Source organism: Adiantum capillus-veneris, chromosome 6, assembly GCF_014529385.1.
Source record: "Adiantum capillus-veneris isolate H3 chromosome 6, ASM1452938v2, whole genome shotgun sequence".
Classification (NCBI taxonomy): Eukaryota; Viridiplantae; Streptophyta; class Polypodiopsida; order Polypodiales; family Pteridaceae; genus Adiantum; species Adiantum capillus-veneris.
Window position 1 is genome coordinate 151,510,995 of NC_140936.1, and position 24,976 is coordinate 151,535,970.

The following is a 24,976-nucleotide window of genomic DNA, read 5'->3' on the forward strand; positions in this document are numbered from 1 at the left end:
GGAACCAAAATTTTCTCACCCAAAGCATGGTTTCTCAGAGACAACTAGACACAAAGTATCTTCTGTGAGCAACAAAAGTCTCAGCATGAATATTCTTAGAAAAGTTACAGTTCTCGGCAGCCAACTTCTTATTGGAATCATCAGCAAACAGAAGCAGCAACATGAAGCTTCCAAAGGATCTCATCTGAAAAAGAAAACAGCCATATCAAGATAGACGGACATTGTCGGACTTAGTGGCACATATATCCGACCCTAGTCGAGTACTCGGTCGTGAACACCGCGACGCTGGACAAGTTCCCCCTCGCGAGCCATGCCCTACATTTAAGTCTTTCTTATCTGATGGTGGTAAAGTCGAAGATTTATTGATCCTTTCCTTGTGCAAGAGGATCCTTCAGAGGTCTAAGAGGCAACAACTTCCTCAACCTCCCCCTTGCCAATTGGAAGCCTTAATACACGCTAAGAAAGCTGAAGATTCAGAAGATTCCAGTTCTTGTGTGACAACCAACAAGCACATAACCCTTTCTTTGGCCGTGATCTAGGTAGAAAAAGTCACCTCATGAGACCTCAAACTAAAAAACCAATCTCAACAATTTAGGTCGTGGAACCTGCTTGCACTCGCTGCTGCCTACGCGCCCCCCCCCTTCGCCTGCTACCTTCGCCCCCCCCCCCCCTCCCCCCCCCCCCCCCATCGCTGCTGCCTTCGCGCCCCCTCCCCTGCTGCGCGTGGGCTGTTGCTGCCGTGCGCTTCTCGCTGCTTGTAGCAACAGTTTTCAGCCAGCGCGCGCCCGCCACAACCCCCGCCCGCTGCTATTTCCAGCCCCTCCCCCCCCTACCACTCATTTCGCTTTCAGCCTTTCTCTCCCCAAAGGTGTTCTTTCGACTGCCTCAGACAGTGCTGGATTTCTAGGCAGTGCTCGTCAGGGTTTGTTGCAGAGGAACTACTCTTTCCGACTCTTCTCCGTTTCTTCTCTGCCACAGCAGCAGACACAGATGGAGGCTCCGGCTCCACCACAGAGAGACTCATCCGAAGCCCCCTCGCCCAACCCCGCTGAGCCCACCATTCGACTTACTCTTTCACCGACAGAGCAAGCGAGCCTAGCCACAGAGGTAGAGCGCTTGCAGGTGACTTCTGTCATCTGCAAGATTCTAAGCACCCGACCCAGCTTGCAGCTTGGCTAAACATACGCATGGTGAGGTTTCTCCTTTGCGTGACCTTCTCCAGGCCCGCCTTCTCGTAGAGGTGGGTAAGATCTTGGACGTATAGATACTCGAACGAGGCTACATCAGATCGAGTTTGAGACCTCCGAGATGGCATCCAAGGTCATCGCCATGAGTCCATTGACCATCTAAGCAGCTCGAGCCCACTTTCGACAATGGAGACATGGTTTTGACCCTGCTTCGGATGTTCTGGTAGAGGAGGCAGACATCCCCATCTCTGTCTGCTTTCCTGGTTTGCGGAGGGAGTACCTACCACTTTTGTCCAGGATAGGCTTAGCGATTGGGACTGTCCTGGAGACACCTCGCACGACAACCTTAGTAGCTGCCAAGGCGGCTGGCATTCCCTCAGTTTGCGTTCTGGTTAGGGACACTCACACGCTCCCGAAGGTCATTCTTTCTGCCTCGGGTGAGTGGAGGTTGGTTTAGACAGAGCGTGGAGTATTCGGGCCTCCCGAACCAGTGCTTCATTTGTCGACAAATGGGCCATCTTGCGAAGGCCTATCCACGGAGGAGGCCTCGACCTACACCACAGACTCAGCCCCAACCTGCAAGGACTGGCCAGCAGCCACAGACAGAAACACAGCGCACAAATACAGAGCCACCCTCTGAGTCTGGGGCTCCAGCGGAGGAGGGATGGCAGCAGGTCTGTGGTCGACGACAGCAAGGGCCATAGCGATAGCCTGGCACTCAGAGTGGTCCTCAGGCGCCTGCCCAGCAGTAGTGGGTTCCCGCTGGGAACCGTTTCGGTCCTCTTGAGCAGGATGAGGTCCCTGCTCCAGCCCCCACCTCAGCTTCACCCTCGACAGCCCCTCCCCCCCCAGAGTTCCCCCCCTCCTCATCATCCTTCCCCCCGTCTCCTGCTCCCGCCGCCTCTTCCCCCTGCCCCTCTACCCCTGCCGCTCCCCCCGCCTTTCTTCTCCACCTCTTCCCCCTGCTCCTACTCCCCCCCCTCCCGCTCCAATTCCACAGTTGACCCAGGGAGCAGGGCCATCTCCGGCTGCTAGGAGATCTCTTGGCAACGCCTTTGCCACGAGTCGCTTGGCGAGAGAGGGACAGCCTTTCTTGCGACCCCCTCTACAGGTACAAACGTCTCCCTTTGCAGCTATCCCTCGTGGTCTAACGAGCATCGACATCCGGCGCCGATGGGACTTCTTCGACTACGACTTTACTCGTTTTCTCGGCGACCCCTCAGCAGACCATGAGGCAGCTTGCTTCAGGGTCCATGTTCTGTTCCTTGCAGCTAGGGGGACAGAGGCCTTGGACTCAACAATTGGCTTCTCTTTTCCCCTCTGCGGCAGGGACCAGACTGAGTGGACTCTCGTCTCAGTGTTGGGGTGGTTGCACACACAGGTCCTAGAGTTCTCTCACCACATGGGAGAACTAGGAGTTACAGACATGCTTCAGACTTTGTGGCCATTGGCCAAGTTTGCGGTGACCCCTCCAGATACAACAGGATGTAGACACATTGTGGTTTACTTCTTTGCCAATACACAGTGCTTGCCATGCTATGTACACATTCATGAGGACTCCTGGACAGAGGAGGTTGCTTTACGTACGGCTCGCTCCACTTGGGCTTGGGCCAGGCACTCGTTGCAATCACGCCTATCTAGAGGACGCTCGGATGCGGATTACTCCCCATCCAAGCCAGCCTCGAAGATAGCCCGTTTAGCAGCACACGATTCGAGCCATACTCTCGACATCCAGAGTGCAGATGTGGATGGATTCTAGTAGTAGTAGTATTTTTATTCTATTTCTTTTGTACCCAGACATGGTATCAGATTCACTATTTTGTAACAGATTGGTCTCATAGGTCATTTTGGCCGTTTGAAGACGTTAATATAACATTTCATTTCCTCTCTCTCTCTCTCTCTCTCTCTCTCTCTCTCTCTCTCTCTCTCTCTTCGATGAAGCTCGATAGCAGAAGCTAGGGCAAGAAGGGGAGAGGATAATCTCTCTCTATCATACATACAAGGACATCAGGTTGTTGCAGAGGATTTCTAGGTTTGCATGTTCACAGAAGCAAAAGGATTGAAGCGCAATTTCCATGTTCAAGGGTGCAAGAGAAATAAAGACAGAGAAGAAAGAGAGGCTTTGGGAAATAAGAGTGAGCTTGACAGCAGATGGGCAGTTATCAATATTTGGAGTGAGGGCCAGTCTACGTTTATCGAGGGGCTCAAGTGCATGTGGCTATGAGGGCTTCAACATGCATCGAGAAAACTTGGATATCATGATCGATTGGGAGCCAAGCAGCGGTTTCGATTGACTATCAATGCTAGAGCTATTGATTAAGCTTTACTCAAAGTCTTTATTACCATCATGGTAATTGTTAGAGGTCAATTAGACCACACCTTGTACAGTTTATTCCAGTTTTAATGATATAGTACTCCTGTTGGGTGTAGTAGGCTACAGTGTCACTTTCACAGGACATTCACAGGACACACAATTGGTACAGTTGGTCTGGTCTGGTTCACACTGGATAGACTCTCTGGGCTGGGCAGTGACACGTGGTAGGGATACGGGCGGTGGTCTAGTGGACATCGTGGCCAGGTCACCACCACCATTCAATTTAGAGATAGACTTAGATGGCTGACATTTATGAGCCGTTGGTGGCTCTTTATGGTTGTACATATGAGTAGTAGTGGTTGGGTCATTATTATCATCTTCTTCATATATATGGTCCAGCATCGTCGTCTAGAGTAGTGAGTCTATACACGTAGCACTTCTGCACCATCCCTGCACATCTGAGCCTCGACACCCCCATTGTACCCGTGAGTTCTAAGCTAGAGCTGAGTGTGCTGCCACGCCAGAGTCTGTACTGGTTTCTTTGAGATAGTCGAGTCCATATGTTCTGGTCTGCTGCTGTGTCTCTGTGTTGATTTGTTGTTATCTATTGTTTCCTGTGTTTTCATTCTGTTTTGAGTGCGATGTCACGCACATTGCACTGAGGAGCACCCACTGTAGAGAGCACGACACACTATCCACGCTACACAGCACTTCTGCACCATCCCTGCACATCTGAGCCTCGACACCCCCATTGTACCCGTGAGTTCTGGGCAGGAGCTGAGTGTGTTGCCACACCAGAGTCTGTACCGGTTCCTTTGAGATAGTCGAGTCGATATATTTTGGTCTGTTGCTGTGTCTGTTTGATTTGTTGTTATCTATTGTTTCCAATGTTTTCATTCTATTTTGAGTGCAATGTCACGCACATTGCACTGAGGAGCACCCACTGTAGAGAGCACGACACACTATCCGTGCTACACACAGCACTTTTGCACTTGGAGCCGGTCCCCCCTCCAAAAGGCGTTTGTATTATAGATTCTCCCATCAAGAGAGACTTGTTACAATACAATCTTTGTGTTCCTTGTGACCTTGGTGATGCTATGAAGATGGAAAGCTTCATGCATCACGAGCATAACATAAACTTTGCAAAAAGCATTAACTATCCCAAGCCTCAGTCCCAAGGCCTCAAACACCTTCGAAGGTGGAGAGAGCTACCGGGAAATGAAGGTAGGGAAGAGGAAGAAGAATCATTCATAGGAGAAAGAAATAGTTCCTCACTTATAATCACTCTTCTTGCTTAGCATAGCATAATAGCATAGTAATGAAGAGGAGGAAGATGGCAAGCTTAAGCATTGAAGCATGGCTCTTGGTTGGATTTGTATTCCATAGCGAAGAGTGTTGGTGTAGGCTCTCCACTTCTCAACAAACTTGGAGAAGAAGATGGAGCTCTTGCACTTTGCACTCCACACAATGAGAGAATGTGTGTGTGTGTGTGTGTGGGAGAGTATACCCCCCTCTCATGCTCTCTCTCTCTCTCTCTCTCTCTCTCTCTCTCTCTCATTATTTTATTATTTCATTTGAACGTGTGTCCTTTTTTTCTTCTTTGAGAGAAAGAACTTAATTATTTATTTTTATGTATCTAAATTCTCATTGGACCCCTTTAAAACCTATCCAATAGCATTCAAGCACATCATGAGGGCCACATATGGAGGATCATTTGAACATGTGTCTTTTATGCTTATTAAGTCATTTGATTGAATTGAATACTTCAAGGACTTGGTCAATCAAGCAAGCATGTGTCTTTTATGCTTCTTAAGTCATTTGTTTTGAATTGAATACTTCAAGCATTGGTCAGTCAAGCATGGAAACGTTCATGCCTCTTGAGAATTTATCTTTGAATTTAACATTTCAAAAACCTTAGTCATTTAAGCATAAAAATCACCTCAAGCTTTGGGAAAGGTTCCCACAACCACTTTAAGCATCTTAGCACCTCATGCTTAGGTAGGATTCCCACCTCGAGGTTAGCCCTAGCTTGCGTAAGGTCAAAGGACTTTTTAACACTAACTTGTGAAGGTCTTTAATGAAGCTAACCCTAAGATCTTTTAAGCTCCATTAGATGCACGTTGCTCTTTGATGGACTACCTTCTTTTGGATCCCTATTGAGATGTAACCATCTCCCCTCTTGGTCCCTTGCTGAGGTAAATCTAGAAGCACTTATTGCACATTGCTCTTTGGTAGACCGTCTCCTTTTGGACCCCTATTGAGATGCAACCATTTTTTATTTTGGTCCCCTGTTGAGATAGGTCTAGAAGCACATATCTATATCCTAACTCTTGTTCCCCTTTTATTTGATGATCAGTTTAATATGAGAAAATCATTTGGTAAAGTTAGATATTATATTTTATGACATTACCTCTCTCTTGAAATCATAGTCGTCCTCGACTACAAGGTAGAGAAGATAAAGCTTAGTCATTAGTCCATGTTTCTTAGCTGGTAGAGGATCCCTTTTTACCCTACGACATCATTCCATGATGACTAATCCATTTGGTGCTTGGGAGACTTAGCTGCCGTAAGCATGTCTGCTCTTTAGTCCATATCATACTTTCAAAGTAGAGTGACAAGTTCTACTTGGTGTTCGGGAGACGTTGTCACCACAAACATGATCCTAAGCATACATATTTCTTAAATTTTGTGCACAACAAAAGTAGAGACAATGAGTCTTATAAGACAAAAACATTGTTCATTTAGAATGCATTTTCATTTGCTTACTGTAGTGTAGCATTGTAAGCATTAACAAGGTGCATATTATCCTTAAGCTAGGTCCCTTGCATCCATCTAGCATCTTTAAAAGGATAATTTTTAAACTTAACAAGATATCATTGGATAACGTTACCGTTTCTTTTTACCTTGTCTTCGTGTCGAAGAATCGATTCGGGCTGCTACACCTTCTTGATCTTCGATCTCTGGCGGGTCCTCCATTTTTGGTTCTTTTGGTGGCTCTCCTTTGTAAGGCTCGAGTAGGCTCACTTGGTTAGCATTGTGAATGAGTCAATGGTTGGGCAACTTTAACTAATAAACCATCTCATTGATTGGCTTAAGAATTTTAAAAGAAAGAACCATAGTATCTTTTTGCTAGTTTAGCATAATACTCTTGGTGGCTTGTAGGATTCTTGCCCGTAGTATGCCTTAGAGGAGCCTTTAGAAACTTCCGCAAGACCCAATCGTTTTTCTTAAAGGCTAAGGCTCTTCTGTGCTTATTAGTAGCAGCCCTTTTTGCCTTTGCTGTGAGATGGATATAAACTTTTTAATCTTTGGAAAAGATTCTTGTGAGTCTCGGCTATATTCATCAGCAACGAAGATCTTCCCATGTACTTTAAGTAGTAAGGGACTTTTGGATCTTCCCTCTTTAACTTCGAAAGGTGCTTTCCCCATAGAAGTATGTACATTGTCATTGTACGCATACTCTATAAGAGGTAGGTACTTCTCTTATTGAGAACGTTGATCTACTTCCATGACATAAGCTTTTAGTAGATTCAAGAATCATTAGATTAGTTAGTTCACTTTGGTCACCGTTTGTAGATGATAGGCCGAAAGAGAATTTTAATCTACTTCCTAAATTCTCAAAGAGACCCTTCTAGAAATTACTGGTCATTCTAAGATCTTTGTTCAACACTATGGATGTTGGCAAGCCATGATACTTGAAAATTGAGGCTTTGCAATGAGTATCCTCTTTTGGAGCTTCAACCATGGAAGCTCTAGGAGTGTCATGGTGTACATTTCTTTTGGGGCAAAAACAATAACCATGTCCTTGCTCCTCACACTTAAAGCATTTATAGTCTTTTTGAAAAGCCTCTAATTCTTTGGGAGAGGGCTTATTTTACCTTTGTAAGCTCCTTTCTCCTTGGCCTTGTTGTTGTTGGTGTTGGTGTTTTGCCTTGGGAAGATTGCTCTTCCCTTTAGCTTCATTTCTATCCTTGTTTTCCATGGGCTTGAAATTTCATCTCGCCCCTTGTTGAAAATTGACCCGTGAAGCAACCATAGTGTAGTGGATCACTACGGTGATAGTGCTAGGCCATTGTGAGTTGACATACTCGGCCATTTCATCAGGTAATCCCGCACAAATTGTTGCTTTTATTTGGCAAAGTCTATCCTTTGAAAGACTGTAGCTTTGAGATGTAAATCCCAAAACTTGTCTACATATTTATGGCTAGACTCGTTGAAGAGTAGCTTCAAACTTCGCCATTTGGTGAGCACTTTGTCCTTGGCATCGTTTGCAAGGAATTGCTTCATGATGGAAGCTCGTAGAGTTCTCCATGTCTTTGGGGCTTCGCCGTTGCCACAAAGGCTGCTACTCCTCTTAGCCTTTGAAAATAAGCACATAAGTATCTACACCCACGGCTTGAGAGCACCTGTAGCGCGGATAGTGTGTCGTGCTCTCTACAGTGGGTGCTCCTCAGTGCAATGTGCGTGACACCTCACTCAAAACAAAATGAAAACACAAGAAACAATAGATAACAGCAAATCAACACAGAGACACAGCAGCAGACTAGAACATATCAACTCGACTATCTCAAGGAACCAGTACAGACTCTGGCGTGGCAGCACACTCAGCTCCAGGCCAAAACCCACGGGTACAATGGGGGTGTCCAGGCTCAGATGTGCAGAGATGGTGCAGAAGTGCTGTGTGTATAGACTCACTACTCTAGACGACGACGCTAGACCATATATATGAAGAAGATAATAATGATGACCAAACAGCTACTACTCATATGTACAACCATAAAGAGCCACCAACGACTCATAAATGTCAGCCATCTAAGTCTATCTCCAAACTGAGTGGTGGTGGTGACCTGGCCACGATGTCCACTAGACCACTGTCCATATCCCTGCCACGTGTCACTGCCCAGCCCAGAGAGTCCGTCCAGTGTGAACCAAACCAGACCAACTGTACTAACTGTGTGTCCTGTGAAAGTGACACCGCAGCCTGCTACATTGGGTTCCTATTCGCAGTCGTCTATATGTGTGTTGTTTTCTCTCTCTTCATCTCTCCCAGCTGAAGGCCCCATGCCTTCTCAACTCACCTCTCGAACACATATCCCCAACAACGTGTACGATTGTACCACTACTTAAGTCTTGAGATCCGACCCTGCCAACTAACTATCGCAATGTCATGATTGGCCACTCATTGGCCAAACTATACTAGAGAGAGAGGGTGTACGAGCTTCATGACGGGTTGGATTCAGGATGGGATTCTTTACACGTGATCATATTTTCACACTTAAAGAGTGATAATTGAGGAGGGCAGAGCAAATGGAAGGAGGATTATTGTAGCTTTGTGAATTCCCGCAAAGCCATTGACACAGTCCCAAAAGCCAGATTGGTACACAGACTACATGGATTGGGTGTCCCACAAGAGCTTGTATGGGGTATCATGGCACTCTATGAGACAGTTATAGGGAGAGTACGGACAGTAGAGGGTCTTTCAAAGCTTTCACTCTACTATCGGGGTGAAGCGGGATGCCCACTTTCTCCGACTTTCTTTGGACTATATTGAGACAGTAGGGGATAGAGGGTGTCACAAAGGGGAGCGCACACGAAGAATCAATAAGCTGAAAATAAATAGAATATTGACCAAAAGAGACGAGGGAGAAGATCGACACAATATTGGGGACTAGAAGATGCATTGGTCCCCCCCTTAAAGAGAGTCATTATTTAGGGAGACTCTTGTTTTACAAGCACAAGAATCAACTAGCCCCTCCGTTCTAGGTCTTAGACTCGATGGTCGATTCCTTCCCGTTAGGGGAATCCAAGAGACTAGCTCTCAATCAAGATACCTTTCCCGTCTGTACTCCAAGCGTGAAGCTCCGCGGACTGTTCCAAATTCCATTTCCGGAATCCCTAAGCATAGGCCGGAGCCTCCTTGCTCCTCCTTCGTGATAGAGTATCTACAAAAAGCACAAACACAAAAGCAATGAATCGTAGAGCGTTTGCACAACTTTCACTTGTCGCTCCTAGTATGGAAAAACGACCTCCATATTTCCACTTGTCACGATCACTTGCGAAACTGGGAAAAGAGAGAGCGCTAGGGATGCTTTTATAGGCTCCTCGCTGCGACAGGAATAGCCGGTGGAACTCCCCTAGTAATAGCAGATGCACGTGGCGCTAGAATAGCTGGAGAAGAGAGATATAGCAGGCGCCAGCAGTTCTAGAGAGAGGAGAGAGTGATCGCTGTTTTCAGCCATAAAGGGGGCACCTCCTCTTGGATCTACTTTATTTAATAGGTGGCTGCCCACTTATTAAGTGGGCAACTGGCCACTTATTGAATCAGTGTGTATGTGTTCAAAAGCTCAATAAAAACTTGTGAGCTGCAAAATGATTCTACATAGCACTCCCCAGGCGTCCCTTGGATGCAACTTCATTGCACAGACGCAATGCACACATAGATTTCCTCACAAGAAAGCAGATGCTTTCCCGAAAAACACTTAAAAACATCCTGTTTTTTATCAAAAGCTTCTCAGAACCCATCTTCATTCCTGTGCTTGCATCTTTAAGCGTAATCCTTTACCCAGTTCGAATTTCCTCCCAGAACAATGGAATATTCCCTAAGCGATGCTCCCATCACCCATGCTATGACGCATTGGGAGTACCCATTCCCCTTTCTCTCCCACCGAACTTACGGAACAACTCTTTCACGATGCTTTAAAAACATCCTGCTTTTTATCAAAAGCTTCTCAAAATCCATCTACATTCTTGTGCTTGTATCTTTACACGTAATCCTTTACCCAATTCGAATTTCCTCCCAGAACAATGGAATATTCCCTAACCGATGCTCCCATCACCCATGCTCTCACACATCGGGAATACCCATTCCCCAGTCTCTCCCACTAAACTTACAAAACAACTCCTTCACGATGCTTAATGTCACACGTCATATGATACATCACAGATGTCCGTTCCTGATGGATTTTATGGGTTCCAGTAGATCTACAGTTTTTTACTTTAACAATTCAAGTGTACACATAAAAGATCCTAATTTCATGAAAAAGAAATTACTTAGAAAATAAGAAAATAGTCCATTTAGCAGCAGAGAGGCATCGTTGTTTGGTACATGGATACCTCTATTGCTCTATGCCGATGATATTGTGCTTATTTGAGACTCTCCAGAGGGTATGCAGAGACATCTAGATGCGTCACATGCTTATGCACATGATAGTGGGCTCTCCATCGACCTTGGCAGAACCAAGGTGATGGTATTCAATACTATAGCGCAGTGGGTCAGGATCAGGACCAACTTTTATACATTGACAAGAGATTGCGGAGTATGTAGACTCCTATACATATATTGGTGTTAAAATTAGTAGACGTGCTTTCTCTCACACGACAGATATGCACAACTAGCGCTCGAGTCATCATGAGAGTTGGCCATTGAGGCTGATACTCCATGTTGGTTTGCACACATATCATCTTGGCTTGAGCTACATGGATTTCCTTTTCAGTATTCCCTAGATGCACCATCCATCACCCTCACACCTTCAAAGAGTAGCCGTATCAGACATGATCTCATTCAGTTGGATACAAGGAGGACTTGGCTCTCTCTGTCACATGAGTTGGGAACGAAGATGGATTGTCTCGAGACCATCTTCTCCGCACTACAAATGATGGGTTTATCTCACGTCCCACGTATATGGACAGCCACCTATCATAGCATTAGATGTTTTATTGGTAAGCTAAGCACCTCATCTCACCAATTGGAGATAGAGATTGGTCGATACAGAGGTATACCCCTAGAGGAGAGATTATGCTAGTTTTGCCACAAAGAGCCAGAGACACGAGAGCATTATATCTGCTAGTGCACAGCATACTATGAGAACCGTGGGCGTTTCAATTGCTTATTTGGAGAGGGTGTTGGCCCCTTATCCCGTATCATGGATTACTATGACCAGAGGTGCCTAGGTCTCTTCTTGTTGGAGATCCATAGACTCAGACACACTACCCTCAAGAGCAAAGGACCTACACATAGAGGATCCATACAAAGGTAGATCACTACTTTTTACAGAGGGACTACCTCGGATCGCCCACCACAGGTTACCTAGTCACACCCTCATTTGGGCATCCCTCTTGATCGAGCCATCCAACTTGGCCGTTCACAAGGATCTTCACATCATAGACGAGGTCTACATTAGAGGCTATCTTTGAGCGACATTGAGCCCCCCCCCCCCGAGAGCTGACTATGGAGGACATTGAGGCCATACTACAAGGACCCAAGAGAGAGTTCAAGGGGTGATCATCATTGTGTATTTTCTCCATTGTACACCTCATTAGCCCTCGTGATTGTACTAGAGATCCAAATGCATATCAAACCCTGCCAAAAGCAAAATTTACATTTAGGCGGAAAAGTCGGGACAGCACATTGTCACCCGGTTTTCTCAGAGTAGGGAAAGAATTCGAGCTAAAGGGTGACCTAATATTTGAGAAGGTACAGGTGATGATCAAGACGGAATTGAACCATATGAGGGGAGACATTGAGAAAGAGATGCATGCAACTCTGGAGAATTATAGAAATGCTATGTATGCATATATGAGGAAAGAGCTCGATAAAGAGATGCTCAGTAAGCGTGATGAGATGTACATGGCACTGAAAGGGGAGATGCAAGCTATTGTGAGGACAGAGGTGCAGGTAATGGAAGCTGTGATGCAAAAAGGTTAGATGACGCTATAGCTGCTAGTGAGTCGTGGAAATTAGATACGGAAAAACGCACAAGTGCAAAAGATACATTGATTGAAGAACGTAAGGGAGAATTGGCAGCTTGTAAGAGTAAAAGTATTCCTGGAAAAGACGGAGAAATTCAGCCCTAAGTGATTAAGGAGCTTGAAAAGATCAAAGAACAGGTGAAAACTCTCCGGGAAGAGGAAGAGCAGAAGTCGAGAACAGCTACTTCATGGACAGATGTCCTCACCAAAACGCAAAAGAAGGTTGCTGAAGCTGAAGATTGTTGCAAAGAAGGGAAAAGCCAAGATGGTTGAAGCTACACTGACAACCACCATTATCAATATGACCGTTAAGGAAGAGCGAAGAGAAAGACAAGAGCCCTTCACGTGCATGTCACAGAGCTTAAGGACATTGGAAATGTGGAAGGAGGAGTGAAAGAACTCTTGCAACACATCAGCATTTCTGAAACCACACACACAGGTGTATGGAGAGTGGGGAAGAAAGGAAACGGTGGGGAGGGAAGTTCTAAGGAAAGAGCGGTCATTTTATGTTTCCCTACTGTGGAAACTAGAAGAGAGTTCTTGAAGAAGAAACCAATCCTTGAACAAGCTTGGATATTTCTAGGAGATGACCTCGCTTTAGCGCCAAATACACACATGCAAGAGTTGATGCCGGAAATCAAGGCTGCGAGGGAGAAGGGAAAAATTGCTTTCTATAGAGGGGGGAGGTGGTGATCCTGGAAAGACGCGCTACATGACAATGCAAGACCTATGAGACCAGCCTTAAAATGGCAGTATGGAGCTGTAATGGATATGAAGCTAGACGTTGGTGCATTTGAGGATAGTTTCAAGGGAAGAGACAATTATTTCTTACTCTGAGACACATCAAACTCCCGGTGTCACACTTCATAGAGCGACGGGATACCACTAGAAGACCACTTGTAGACACGAGGTAAAATCAGAACATAGAGGACGTGGGTCAGGAGTTTACGTTTCATTCAAGTTTAGTACAGCTCCGTTGGCCCATCCATCTACACAAACTAGATACACTTTTACATAAGAGACTGACTCTGTCTACATGGATATAGTATTTACAAACGCCTAGCCACAGAGGAGTCAAGACACCCATTAGAGGAGCTTACCCAGATCTTGACAAAGACTTTACATGATGCAACAATAGAGGCATACCCACACACCCGACGTTCTAGGAGTATGCCCCAGAACAGTTGGTATGATGAGGAGTGGAGAGACGAGAGCTACACTTCAGAGAGAGGTGCTTTTGGGATCCATTACTCATAGACAATCACGGATAGCCTTCCGGCACCTAGTGCGATGGAAGAAGAATACTTATCTTGATCGGTTAGAGGAGGAGTTGTACCAGCTATTCCTGAGCCAAGACTCAAGTGAGGCATGGAGATTTTTCCATGAGCGTTCCCCCCCACTAACTATCACATCCACCAAGATTTGGGGCGCATATGCAGCATCTCTTTACACAGTTCCAGGGCAGCAATCTCTACCCGACCCTCTGGAGCCATGCTCACAGACATGCACTTTCTTTATCGTTGAGATGGTAAAGGAAGCCATTGACAAGATGAGGACAAGGAGAGCATATGATCATGATAGATTGATGGCGGAGCACTCTATACATGGTAGAGATATACTTGCAGAGCTTCTTGCAGTAATATTCAACCGAGCTGTGTGTGAGGGTTTTCCAAATAGTTGGAGCATGTCTACTATTGTGCCTATCTTCAAGGCAGGACAGCCCATGATACTGGGGAATTACTGTACTATCAAGATTGTGTGCATTCTTGAGCAGCAGTTGAGTAGACGGGCACAGAGAGCAGGCATTTGAGCATCAGGCCAAGAAGGTTTCAGGAGGGGTTTTTCTACTCTTGATCATATATTGACACTCAGAGCTCTTATTGAGGAAAGCAAATCACATGGTAGGAGGATTTACTGTACCTTTGTGGATTTTTGCAAAGCATTTGATACAGTTCCCAGAGCTCGATTGATGCAAAGACTATAAGAGATGGGAGTACCCAAAGAGCTGATATGGGGAGTCATGGCTTTATATAAGACAGTCGTGGGGCAGGCTCATACTCCCAAGGGGTTATTTGAGCATATTCAGGCCATTGTTGGATTGAAACAGGGATGTTCACTCTCCCTTACATTGTTTGGTTTATATGTAGATGAGGTTTCAAATTACATTGAGAGGGGAGGCGACAGAGGAGCACAGCTAGCGGGGACCTAGGTCTCATTATTAATGTATGCAAATAGTATTGTGTTGATCTCAGATTCGCCATACGGGATGCAGCGACACTTGGATGCATTGCATACTTTTGCTAGTGATAGCGACTTGTCGGTGAACCTTGGCAAGACCAAAGTTATGGTGTTCAACACCACAGCACAGTGGGTCAAGCGATTTGCACCAACCTTCACATATGGTCAGTAGACGGTTGAGTATACAAACCCATACACTTGGTCTTCCATGGTCCAAAGTTCTCCTTGAGGAGAGCAACAGAGACCAGACTGACGATAGCATATGCAGCTTTGGGGAGCATGGAGAGGATGTGTTCGCAGATTCAATTTCAAGAACCTCAAACAAAGCTCTAACTATTTGACACATTGGTTACTTCAGCCATTCTTTATGGGGTGCAGATATGGGGACCATCATAGCCGCGCTGGCAGTACTCATGAATGGAGATGTATGGAAAGGCCTCTGGTCTCTATGATTTCAAGGACGATTATGGCCAAGGCCTCTGTACCACACGAGATTATTCGTGCAGAGCTTGCTATTCCCCAGCTAGTCATAGAGGCCCTTACCAGATCCGTCTCTTTTATACACTTTTATACACAGTATTTGGGATCTCGCAAAGATAGATATGCTCGCCTAGCTTCAAATAACAACTGAACTGCAAGAAAGATGCATGACACGAGACGGGGGAGTGGTGGAGTTCCACCCCAAGAGAGCACTGGCCCCAAACCTGCACCTGGTCCCAAAAGCACTAGCGCCCAAAAGCTGCCAGCCCGCAAATTACGAAAATCCATAAGCTGCCACATCAACACCTACAGCATAAAATGCGGAATTCCGTACAGTCTGCCGCGTCAGCATGTCAGCACAAATTGCGGAATTTCGTGCAACCTGTCAGCGCGTTTTACAGAGCGTCCGGACATTTGCTGCCACGTCATCAGTTGAATTCGCAGGTCTTCTGGATGCTTTATTTTAATGCCTTTAATCATGTGGTCCCATAAGTTGGTGGGAACTCTTCTTTAAAAATAGGCCACTCAGCAAAACTTTGCAAGTTGATGAAACTTCTTTTGCTTCTTCACTTAGGGTTAAGGCCCCGTCCGGACATTTGCTGCCACGTCATCAGTTGAATTCGCAGGTCTTCTGGATGCTTTATTTTAATGCCTTTAATCATGTGGTCCCATAAGTTGGTGGGAACTCTTCTTTAAAAATAGGCCACTCAGCAAAACTTTGCAAGTTGATGAAACTTCTTTTGCTTCTTCACTTAGGGTTAAGGCCCCTCGGCTGGGATCCCCACGATGGCTCCTTTCTTTAGTGACTTGACACGTCAACAGTTTGTGACAGTATGCACATATGACATCTTGATTTCAGCTACATGGATTTAGCATGAACAAACTAACCCCTTTCCAGTGCTCGTTGCATGCACCCTCCTTGTCCCTCACACAGACCGAAATTACCCGCCTCATCAGACAGGATTTGATTAGCATGCACCAAGAGGACATAGACAAAGCCGCCACGAAAGCTTGGCACGAAGATGACTTTCTACGGAGAGAATCTTCTCCAGCTCACAGAGGATGGATATGTGATCAGGGTTGCCTATATTGACACTCATTTATCCTACGAGATACGATGTGCTATTGGTCAAATGCGCACATCATCGCATCAGCTAGAGATTGAGACTGGGAGATTTAGGAGAGTACCAACAGAGGCCAGGATTTGCCAGTTGTGTTATATAGAGCCATAGACACAATTACATCACATACATCATTGTCCAGTATACTATGAGATACAAGGCTGCTTTGACTGTCTATTCAGAGAGGGATTTGGACAATGGGCTAGAGTCATGAGATATCAAGATCAAAGATACCTGGAGTTGTTTTTGAAAGAGCTGCACAGACACAAGGAGAGTCACTTGAGGAGATTAGACAGTGGGAGACATTCACGGAGAGTCATTGACTTCTTTTAGAGCAGAGAGCGAGATCCGACAGTCAGATGAGCAAGCTTCACAGCAGACTTTAGAGTCCACCTATACCAGAGGTATATTGACTGACAGAGCCATTGAGCTTGGGAGAGCTAGACGCACAGGTCTACGAGGGCCACCACGACATCGATGGGGGAGACTCCATCAGAGGATGAGGACTATTCTAGCACGACATGGAAGACGTCCAATACGACTATTTACAGAGGCGGACATTGACGATGCTTTTCAATGACCAATGCAGTACATCCTCGGACAGCACCCCATGCCAAACATCCTAGGACACTGATGTTCATTTTAGCTTTTACTTTTTTATTTCTTTTACTCTACTTCATTTTAGTTTGTACCCAAACATTGTATTAGATCCACCAAGATGGTATTAGTTTGGTCTCATAGGTCAATTTGGCCTTCAGAAGACGGTTAATATAACATTTCATTTGTGTGTGTGTGTGTGTGGGCGTGTGCAAGTGCGCGCACATCTGATTCCCGAAAGAAGGGCTCCGTTTGTTATCAATGGACAAACTTTGCACTCGAAAGCATTTTGGGGGGCTGAATATTTTGGATCTTCACCGCCACGCTCTTACACTTGCGGAACAGTCTCGGTCTTGGACAGTCATGATTGCCTCGCTATGTCAGCATGTTACCACTTCCGCCTTTGGTCTTTGGCAGACCTCCCTTTGGGAAATTGTGTTTGGCAAGATGATCATTCATATTCCTAGTTGCCCGGTCACCTCTATTTTACACTTTGCTTGGAAAGCTGTTATGGATCATAATTCATGGCAGGGTAGACAACCGTATGGAAATTCGCTTCGCTTGGAAAGCATTCACTGGAGTAGGGAATTCTCTCTTACTCTTGTTGACCGGTCGCCACGACTCGCATAATCTCTCTCTTGCCGAGGCATACGCACGATGGATGATGTGGTTGACGCGTCTCGGACTATGCTTTGTTTTTCTCAAGTAGTTACACGCTTTGGTTTGGGCGTGCATTATCGTCAGACTTGGAGCGCGCTTGAGCGCATGCTGGTCATTTTCTTGCCCATTCCACCAATAGCCTATGGATGTCGCATGTCAGACTGGACTTTATGGGACACTCCTTTTGTTGCCATTTCTGCCAGCAGCATTTATGCTTCTCTTGCATGAGTCTTGGCTGGCTAACCATTGTAATGCGTTATGGTCTTTGCATAAATCTGATCTTTGGTGGAGACAGGCTCTTACCACAATCTAGAAAAGCCATTTGCCACTCAAGAAACGTCTGTTCCTTTGGCGTTTGTTGGGAATTCTCCCTATTGGATTTCTCCTTAGTGCCACCAAGGCCTTCCTTGACAGCATACCAGCCTGTATGCACCTCCGCTTTCCGTCAGCAGTTTTCCACAAACGGTTCTGGGCTTTTGGCATTCTCCTCACTTCCCTTCAAAGTTTTGCGGTCTTCTTCGCATGGGTCAGATTTTGGGCTCTATGGTCTTTGTGCTGTCAACACAATTTTCGCATGTTCCATCACCATGATGCGGATCCATTCCCTTCGTTCAAGATTTCACTTAAGAAATCCTTACATTTTGCCCTTGATGTTGGGGACATATCCCCGGATATCCTACAGCTCTTCTATGTTGCTTTAGAGCCTTTACATCACGGAACACTTTTGTGTTCTTCCCATTGTATCTGATCTTCCTGATGGGTTTTCCTCACTTTGAGGTTTCCCACTTGTAAATTTATCTAAAGATTTACAAAAAACAAAAGTGTGTGTGTATGTGCATCCTTTTTACCAACATGAGAATAAACCTCACAGCTCACAAACATTGAACTCAAAATTCTCCAATGGGAACACTTACGGCATCCACATAAGGAATTTGATAGGATGTAAACCAGCGTAGAACTTGTTCCTTAAAATTCTTTCCGGCATCAATCTGAATGTATTTGGCTTGGCTAGATTCATCTACAAATTTGATGAGCAGGGAGGTGTTGCATCTGCAATTAGAGAATGCAACAAAATGCAGTCATTTACGTAGCATCAACAAGTCACCTTTCACAATATCTTTGTCCAAACTGATTCTCTACAAGTGATTATGACCTTGTAATCATTTGACAAATGCGGATCATGTAAGTGCAAAAAAAAAGTGCTGAAGATGTAGAATTGTAATTACTCATCCTAAAAGAACGAAAAATACACAAGCCACCACAATACACTCTAAAAAAGAAAACAAAATAAAGAATTTCAGAAAACCATAAAGAATCATTTTGACCGATACAAAAATTATCAACATACCATCCACTCGTCAAATGTTCTAATCATGGGCAAAATAAAACATACTCCTGCAATTATAGCTCCCATATCTAAACAATGAAATTGCTAGTATGGCTCCATTTTGTGATTTGAAGTATGCACGTGCTTATTTTTTAGAAAGTGTGGTATCTGGTTGTGGTAACCTAGAGCGGAAAACTTGCATTGTGTTCATAAGAAAGACTTAAAGATATTTCTGTCATGCAATTGGTGATACAGTGCACTGTAAACCCAAATGATGAAGCTAAAACAGGCTGAAAACATGAGATAGCAAAGACAAAATCCTTTAATTTCTTTGATAAAACAAAACATGAGAGGCACCAAACATGCCCATCGCTTTAACTAAAACAGGCTGAGAACACAAATTCATAAAGAGAACCTCTCTCGTAAAAGAAAACATGAGAGGCGCCAAACATGCCCATGTTTGAACTAGGGACTAGGGACAGCCTTTGGAGTCTACAAAATCAGTTGGCAACGGTAAAGGATTGTTTTGATGCGTCTATTTGGGAGTGCTTGGCTCGTTCTGCAGTGCCTCCTACATGTCATTGGTTGGATGGGGCTCTCTTATGGACTACCCCTCACTAGACTCCACACCTTGAGAGACGCACATTTAGATTTGCCCCCTCTTGACAGTTCCTGGAAGGTTGGCTGGCTTTTACATGAGCCACAGAGGAAAGAGGTTTGACTAATCATTAACGCGTTTTTAAGACGATACAGAGGCAAATGTCACACCTTCCCCTATCAGAGTTCACATCTTTCTAGTGCCAGCAAAAGGGGAGGAGGCTACAGATGCATCGATCTTTCCTTGGGAGAAGTCAACAGGATTGGTCGATGGACAGTGTTTCCAGTTGCATTAGGACTCACGCCTTGGAGCTCTCTGACCACTAGAGCAACCTAGGGTTGCTCAAGACCTTTTGACATTTGGCTTGTTCTGGTTTGTCAGTACCAGATGGCTTCGATTGGAGACATTTGGCTATTAGCTTGATTGTTGACATAGAGTGCTCCTTGTTACGTATTGATCTATGAGGATTCGTGGCTGATAGAGGCATGGTGTGTAGCCAAAGGATATTGGTCTATGATTTGATAGTTTTCTTGCCACACTGGTCTTTCGCAGCCTCGCAGGCTATTGGACTTCCCATCCAAACTTTGGTCGAAGATTGCGCACTTTGCTACTGTAACAGCCTCAGCATCCACTACTTCCCCATGAGGATAGTCTCAGGGAATGTCTAAGGACTTGGTAGATCACAGTATCTGCGCTATCATGGTCGATTCAAATAGGAGCTACAGCGATGCCTCTTGAGGGTTGCATCGACATTCTAACGTTTGAGGCATTTCTCCAAGAGCTGTATTTAGCGTTGCGGTTGGTTGCTTGGTAGTCAACATGAGACTGCTTGGTCTGCTGGTTTTGTCACTATGGGTTCTCAAGGAGGTATATGTATTTGTAATCAAAAATATTATTTGCTCTCTATGCGCTTTCAGGGTTAGTTCATTAGTTTGTTGAATGTTTATGCTCCCAATCATGCGAGTGCCTGGGCAGGGTTCTCGGCTATGATAGCTGATGCCTTACCAAATGTGGAGCACTAATGTATTGCGGGGGACTTCAACATGCTTGAGGACCCATCTGATAGAGGGAAGACAGTCACACTATGGCCTCAAGCAGTGAGCTTGCAGCATGGGAGAGACTATGTATGACTCTGAGGCTGTTTAATACAAGGCAGCTATTCTTATAGGCTCCTCCTCCTTCGACCATGCGCCGGGTGGTTTGGTTATCAAGGGGGAGAGAGGAAGGCAATTTGGATTCCTGGAGACTCGAGAGTGCTCTTGAATAAAAGTTTGTCAAGGACCATCGAAGAGATCTGGAAAACAGCAATGAGCAAGATGGGGTCTAGCTCGGAGGACAATGGCAGGGATCACAAGGTTAAATAAAGCCTTTCATGAGTCTCCCTGTGCCCACACACACACTTTTATTTTTGTAAATCTGATTTGATTTATTTACAAATGGGAAACCTCAGAGTGAGGAAAACCTATCAGAAAGATAGATACAAAGGAAAGAACACAGAAGTGTTTCGAAATGTAAAGGCAGCTAGAAGCAAACGTAGGATAGCTGTAGGATATCGGGGGATATCTCCCCAACATCAAGGGCAAAATGTAAGGATTGCCAAAGTGATATCTTGAAGAAAGGAAAGAGATCCGCCTCTTGCTGATGGAACATGTGAAGATTGTGTTGGCGCCACAAAGACCATAAGGACCAAAATCTGACCCAAGTGAAGAAGGCCGCAAATCGTTAAAGGGAGGTTGAGAGGACGCCAAAAGCCCAAAACCGTTTGTGGAAAGTCGCCGGGGGAAATCGAAGGCGCATACATGATGATATGCGGGCAAGGAAGGCCCTGGTGAAGCGACAATCCCAAAGCAGGTGCATAACAATCTCTTCACAAGCTGAACATCTGACACAACAAGAAGAGCTGATGTGACGCGCAGCAACGAAAGCTCCAACAGGGAGAACTCTCAACAAGCAGCACCAAAGAGACATACGTTCCTTCAGAGGCAAATGCCTCTTCCAAATCGCAGTAAAAGCCTTTCTCCACCATTGATCAGATTTATGCAACGATCATAGCGCATTGCAATGATCAGCCAGCCAAGAATCACGCGGAAGAGAGGCATAAATGTTGCTGGCAGAAATGGCATCAAAAAGATGTTTCCCACAAAGTCCAATCCGTCATACGGCTTCCATTGGCCAACGGCGGAACAGGAAGGAAAACAGCCAGCATTTGCTGAAGTTCTTTCCAAATTTGGCGATAATGCACACCCAAACCAAAGTGTTCAACCGCTTGAGAGAAAGGAAGCATATTCTCATACCGTACATATTTCTCGACAAGAAAGGAAGTATGCTTGACGTGGCGAACGGTCAACAAGAGAAAATGAGAATGCTTGATTCCAGTGAATGCTTTCCAAGCGTATAGAATTCCGATATGGTTGCTATCTGCCATACCATGAAAGATTGAGTTGTCACCGCTTTCCAAGCAATGAGTAAACTAGAAGTAATCGAGAAACCAGGAATATGGCCATCCATCTTGCCAAATACAATCTCTCAAAGGGAGGTCTGCTAGCGACCCAAGGTGGATGTGATAACATGTTGACATAGTGAGGTAATCATGATTGTCCATCGTTGGGACTGTTGAGCAAGAGTAGGTAACAACATGGCCTTCCTCGGTAGAGCATGGCAGGAAGATCCAAATTATTAAGCCTCCCAAAACGCTTCGGAGTGCAAAGTTTCTCCATAGATAACAAACGAAGGCCTTTCTTTCAGGAATCAGTGTGCCAGAAATGAGACAAAATATCATACATAAGCGATGCAAGGCGAGGAGGAGGCCAATGTAACAACGGCAAATAGAACTAAACATATGCTATCATTATGCTCTGGACAATATGGAGCCGAACATGTAACGGCCAAGTGGACAATTTCCAATAGTGCAATTTTAGCTTTAGGCGTTGCATAACCCAATCCACTTGCTAGGTATTGGTTGCATTCCACACAATAGGATACCCCAAGTGTGTGACAATCACATGCGAATCAATTATCTCTCCAAGCAACAAAAGATGATACCAGTCACGTGCATTAAGAGGCAATAGTTTGGATTTTCTGTAATTGACCTTAAGGCAAGCCGCAAGCCCAAATGTATCCAAAGCCTGCATAATCTCCCGCATGTCCTCCTGGTTATTACGAGGCATGAATAAGGAATCATCAGCATAAGCATGGCCAATAAAGTCATTCCCAAAGGGTAATTGCAATCCGTGAAGACGGCCAACGGAAGTCAAGTGATCCAAATGCAACAACAAGGGTGGGTGGCAATGGCATACAATAAAGCACTGAGGGGGCAACCTTGCCTGACAAAGCATCCAAGTGGCCAAGGATCAGTCAAGTCACCATCAAGAAGGCCAAATGATGAACTATGAGCATACAAGAAATATACAACATTGGCTATCTTAGGATCAAATCCAAGGGCTTGCATTGTATCAGCAATGAAATCCCATTGTACCGTATCAAAGGCCTTTTCAATGTCCACCTGCATCACGAGTACATCTTGTTGGGTATATTTGGCATATTCCATTCCAATTAAGACATTTTCCAGCCATATTGAGTGGGATGGATACTTGCAAGAAGTGACTCCTTAATGTAATGCACAATCATCTTAGCCAAAATTATGTATATGACCGGCATGAGGGTAATCGGCCGCCAATGAGAAAAATGCTCGCAAAGCGCCTGCTTGGGCAATAATTTCAGCAAGCCTTCTTTCCAAGACAATGGCCAATTCTGCTTATTCCACGCAACATTCATCGTATAGAGCAAAGTCTCTTTCAAGGGCTCCCAGAAGGAGATGAAAAATTCCACAATGAATCCATCCAACCAAGGGAACGTCATTTGCCAAGAGCAATCAATGCTGAGTGCAATTCATTTTCAGTAAAATCCACCTCCATCGCTTGCGCATCATGAGGCGAGAGAATTGCATGCAGTTTAGATAATAGAAGTCGGCGGGCACGACGAGTTTCAGTAGAAACTGGAGGAGGAACACCAAATGCATTCCCAAAATGCGACATCATGGCATCAGCAAGCTCACGTTTCAAAGTTGTCCAAGAGCCCGATTGGAGCTTCACCCTCTTAATGGCTTCATACGCCCTTGAATGGTGTAGGTGCTTAAAAAACTGTTTCGAAGCACATCCCTTATCTACAAACGCTCGATGTTGAGGACGAGTCTGCCATTTATCTAGTTTGCATTTGTCATTATGTTGCAGACATACTCGAGCATGACAAAGCGCTGTCAACTCACAGTCAGTCAGCGGACGCTTATCAGTTAAAATTTGGAGCTCTCAATAACATCTTTTGCATCATCAACACTCCCGTTGAACTGAAGCATACAGTGCTTTCCATAATCCTGAATCACACTTTGTACACGCATGACAAAACGATACCGAAAAATATTAGGATCCAAATGCATTTGGGGGACCAGTTGGGGAATAATATCACGAATCATGCCACGAAATACCTCATGCGAAAGATAGGCATTGTTGATGTGTAGTAAATGTTTCCGAGAGACAGAGACTCCATGCATTTGCCCAAAGCGCAAGGCCATCAAAACAAGGGCATGATCAGACATAACAAGGTGTGGTCAATGCTCATCTCGCACCGATCTAGCCGTGCACGATATGACGAGTGAGCATTATGCTGAAAAGTGTACCCACAAACATTCGGATGCAAAAGGCTCCACAAATCCAACATCCGTGTGCAAGCAACAAGATCTGTCCAAGCCTGCTCTTCCACACCCAACATGTGCGAATGTCCTGTGGTGTTATCTGATGAAGCAGGCGCATTGTTAAAATCACCTCAAAGGAAAGCATCGGAAAGCCAAGGATAAGAAAACATTGCACGCCATAAAGCCGCACGTTGCCGCGAGGCTGTGTGCGCATAAACACCCCCAAATTCATAAGTTTGACCATTGATTGTACATTGAATCACCATCCAATCACCTGTTGGATCATTGTACACAAGAACTGGCTGCAACTCATGTCTAACCAACATCAAAACACCCGAATAGCCCGTCAATCCATCATAAGCTTTCCAGTATCCCACAAAATACGCACATTGCCCAACAAATTCATATTGATTGTGCTCTTGCAAATTAACAATGTTTGCCTTACATGTATGTACATAATGTCGCAGAGAAGAGGTTTTTGCACCGCAGATTTCACTGCAAGAGGTACATAATTACGAGAAGAAAGCTATGAGCGTATTTTGACGGTCTTCTTGGGGGTTATCCAAGGAGATCCTTCCCTTGAATCGACATTCTTACCCTTATCCCGTGTCTCCTGAGCAGTTGCAAGCTTACCTTTGCTCTAAGAGTTTTGGGAACCAACAGATTTGACTTTGCCTTTATCCAGAGGCGGAACATCAGGCAAGGTAGAGACCCCAATGGAGGGAGATCTAGAGTCCTCGTTTCCATTGGAAATAGCAAGTTGTGGAACCGTTGAAGGAGGAGGTTGCAAATGAGTCTTGGGACATTCAAATTGCATATGTCCAAATTTACCACAACGAAAGCATGAATTTGCAAATTTTTTTGCAAGGACGCTTGCCAATGAGAGGGTCCCCCAAGTTGACAGTAATATCTTGAGGCGTGGGAGCATCTGTGTCCCAAAGCACACAAAACCAATTTGTATTTGCGTCAAGTTTGGGAGGACATATTACTTTCCCAAGCGAGAAGCAAGCACAGGAAGA

General features: G+C 45.1%; 1 protein-coding gene across 1 annotated transcript in view; it reads right to left on the reverse strand.

Annotated features, from left to right (window-relative positions):
- The window catches only part of LOC147456489 (Metallo-hydrolase/oxidoreductase superfamily protein), a 71,037-nt gene that overhangs the window by 29,428 nt on the left and 16,633 nt on the right, over window positions 1-24,976 (reverse strand). Inside the window, exon 2 of the mRNA XM_086514938.1 lies at window positions 18,260-18,395. Coding sequence (XP_086371064.1) covers window positions 18,260-18,395 — 136 coding nt within the window. The remainder of the gene's footprint in view (window positions 1-18,259; window positions 18,396-24,976) is intronic.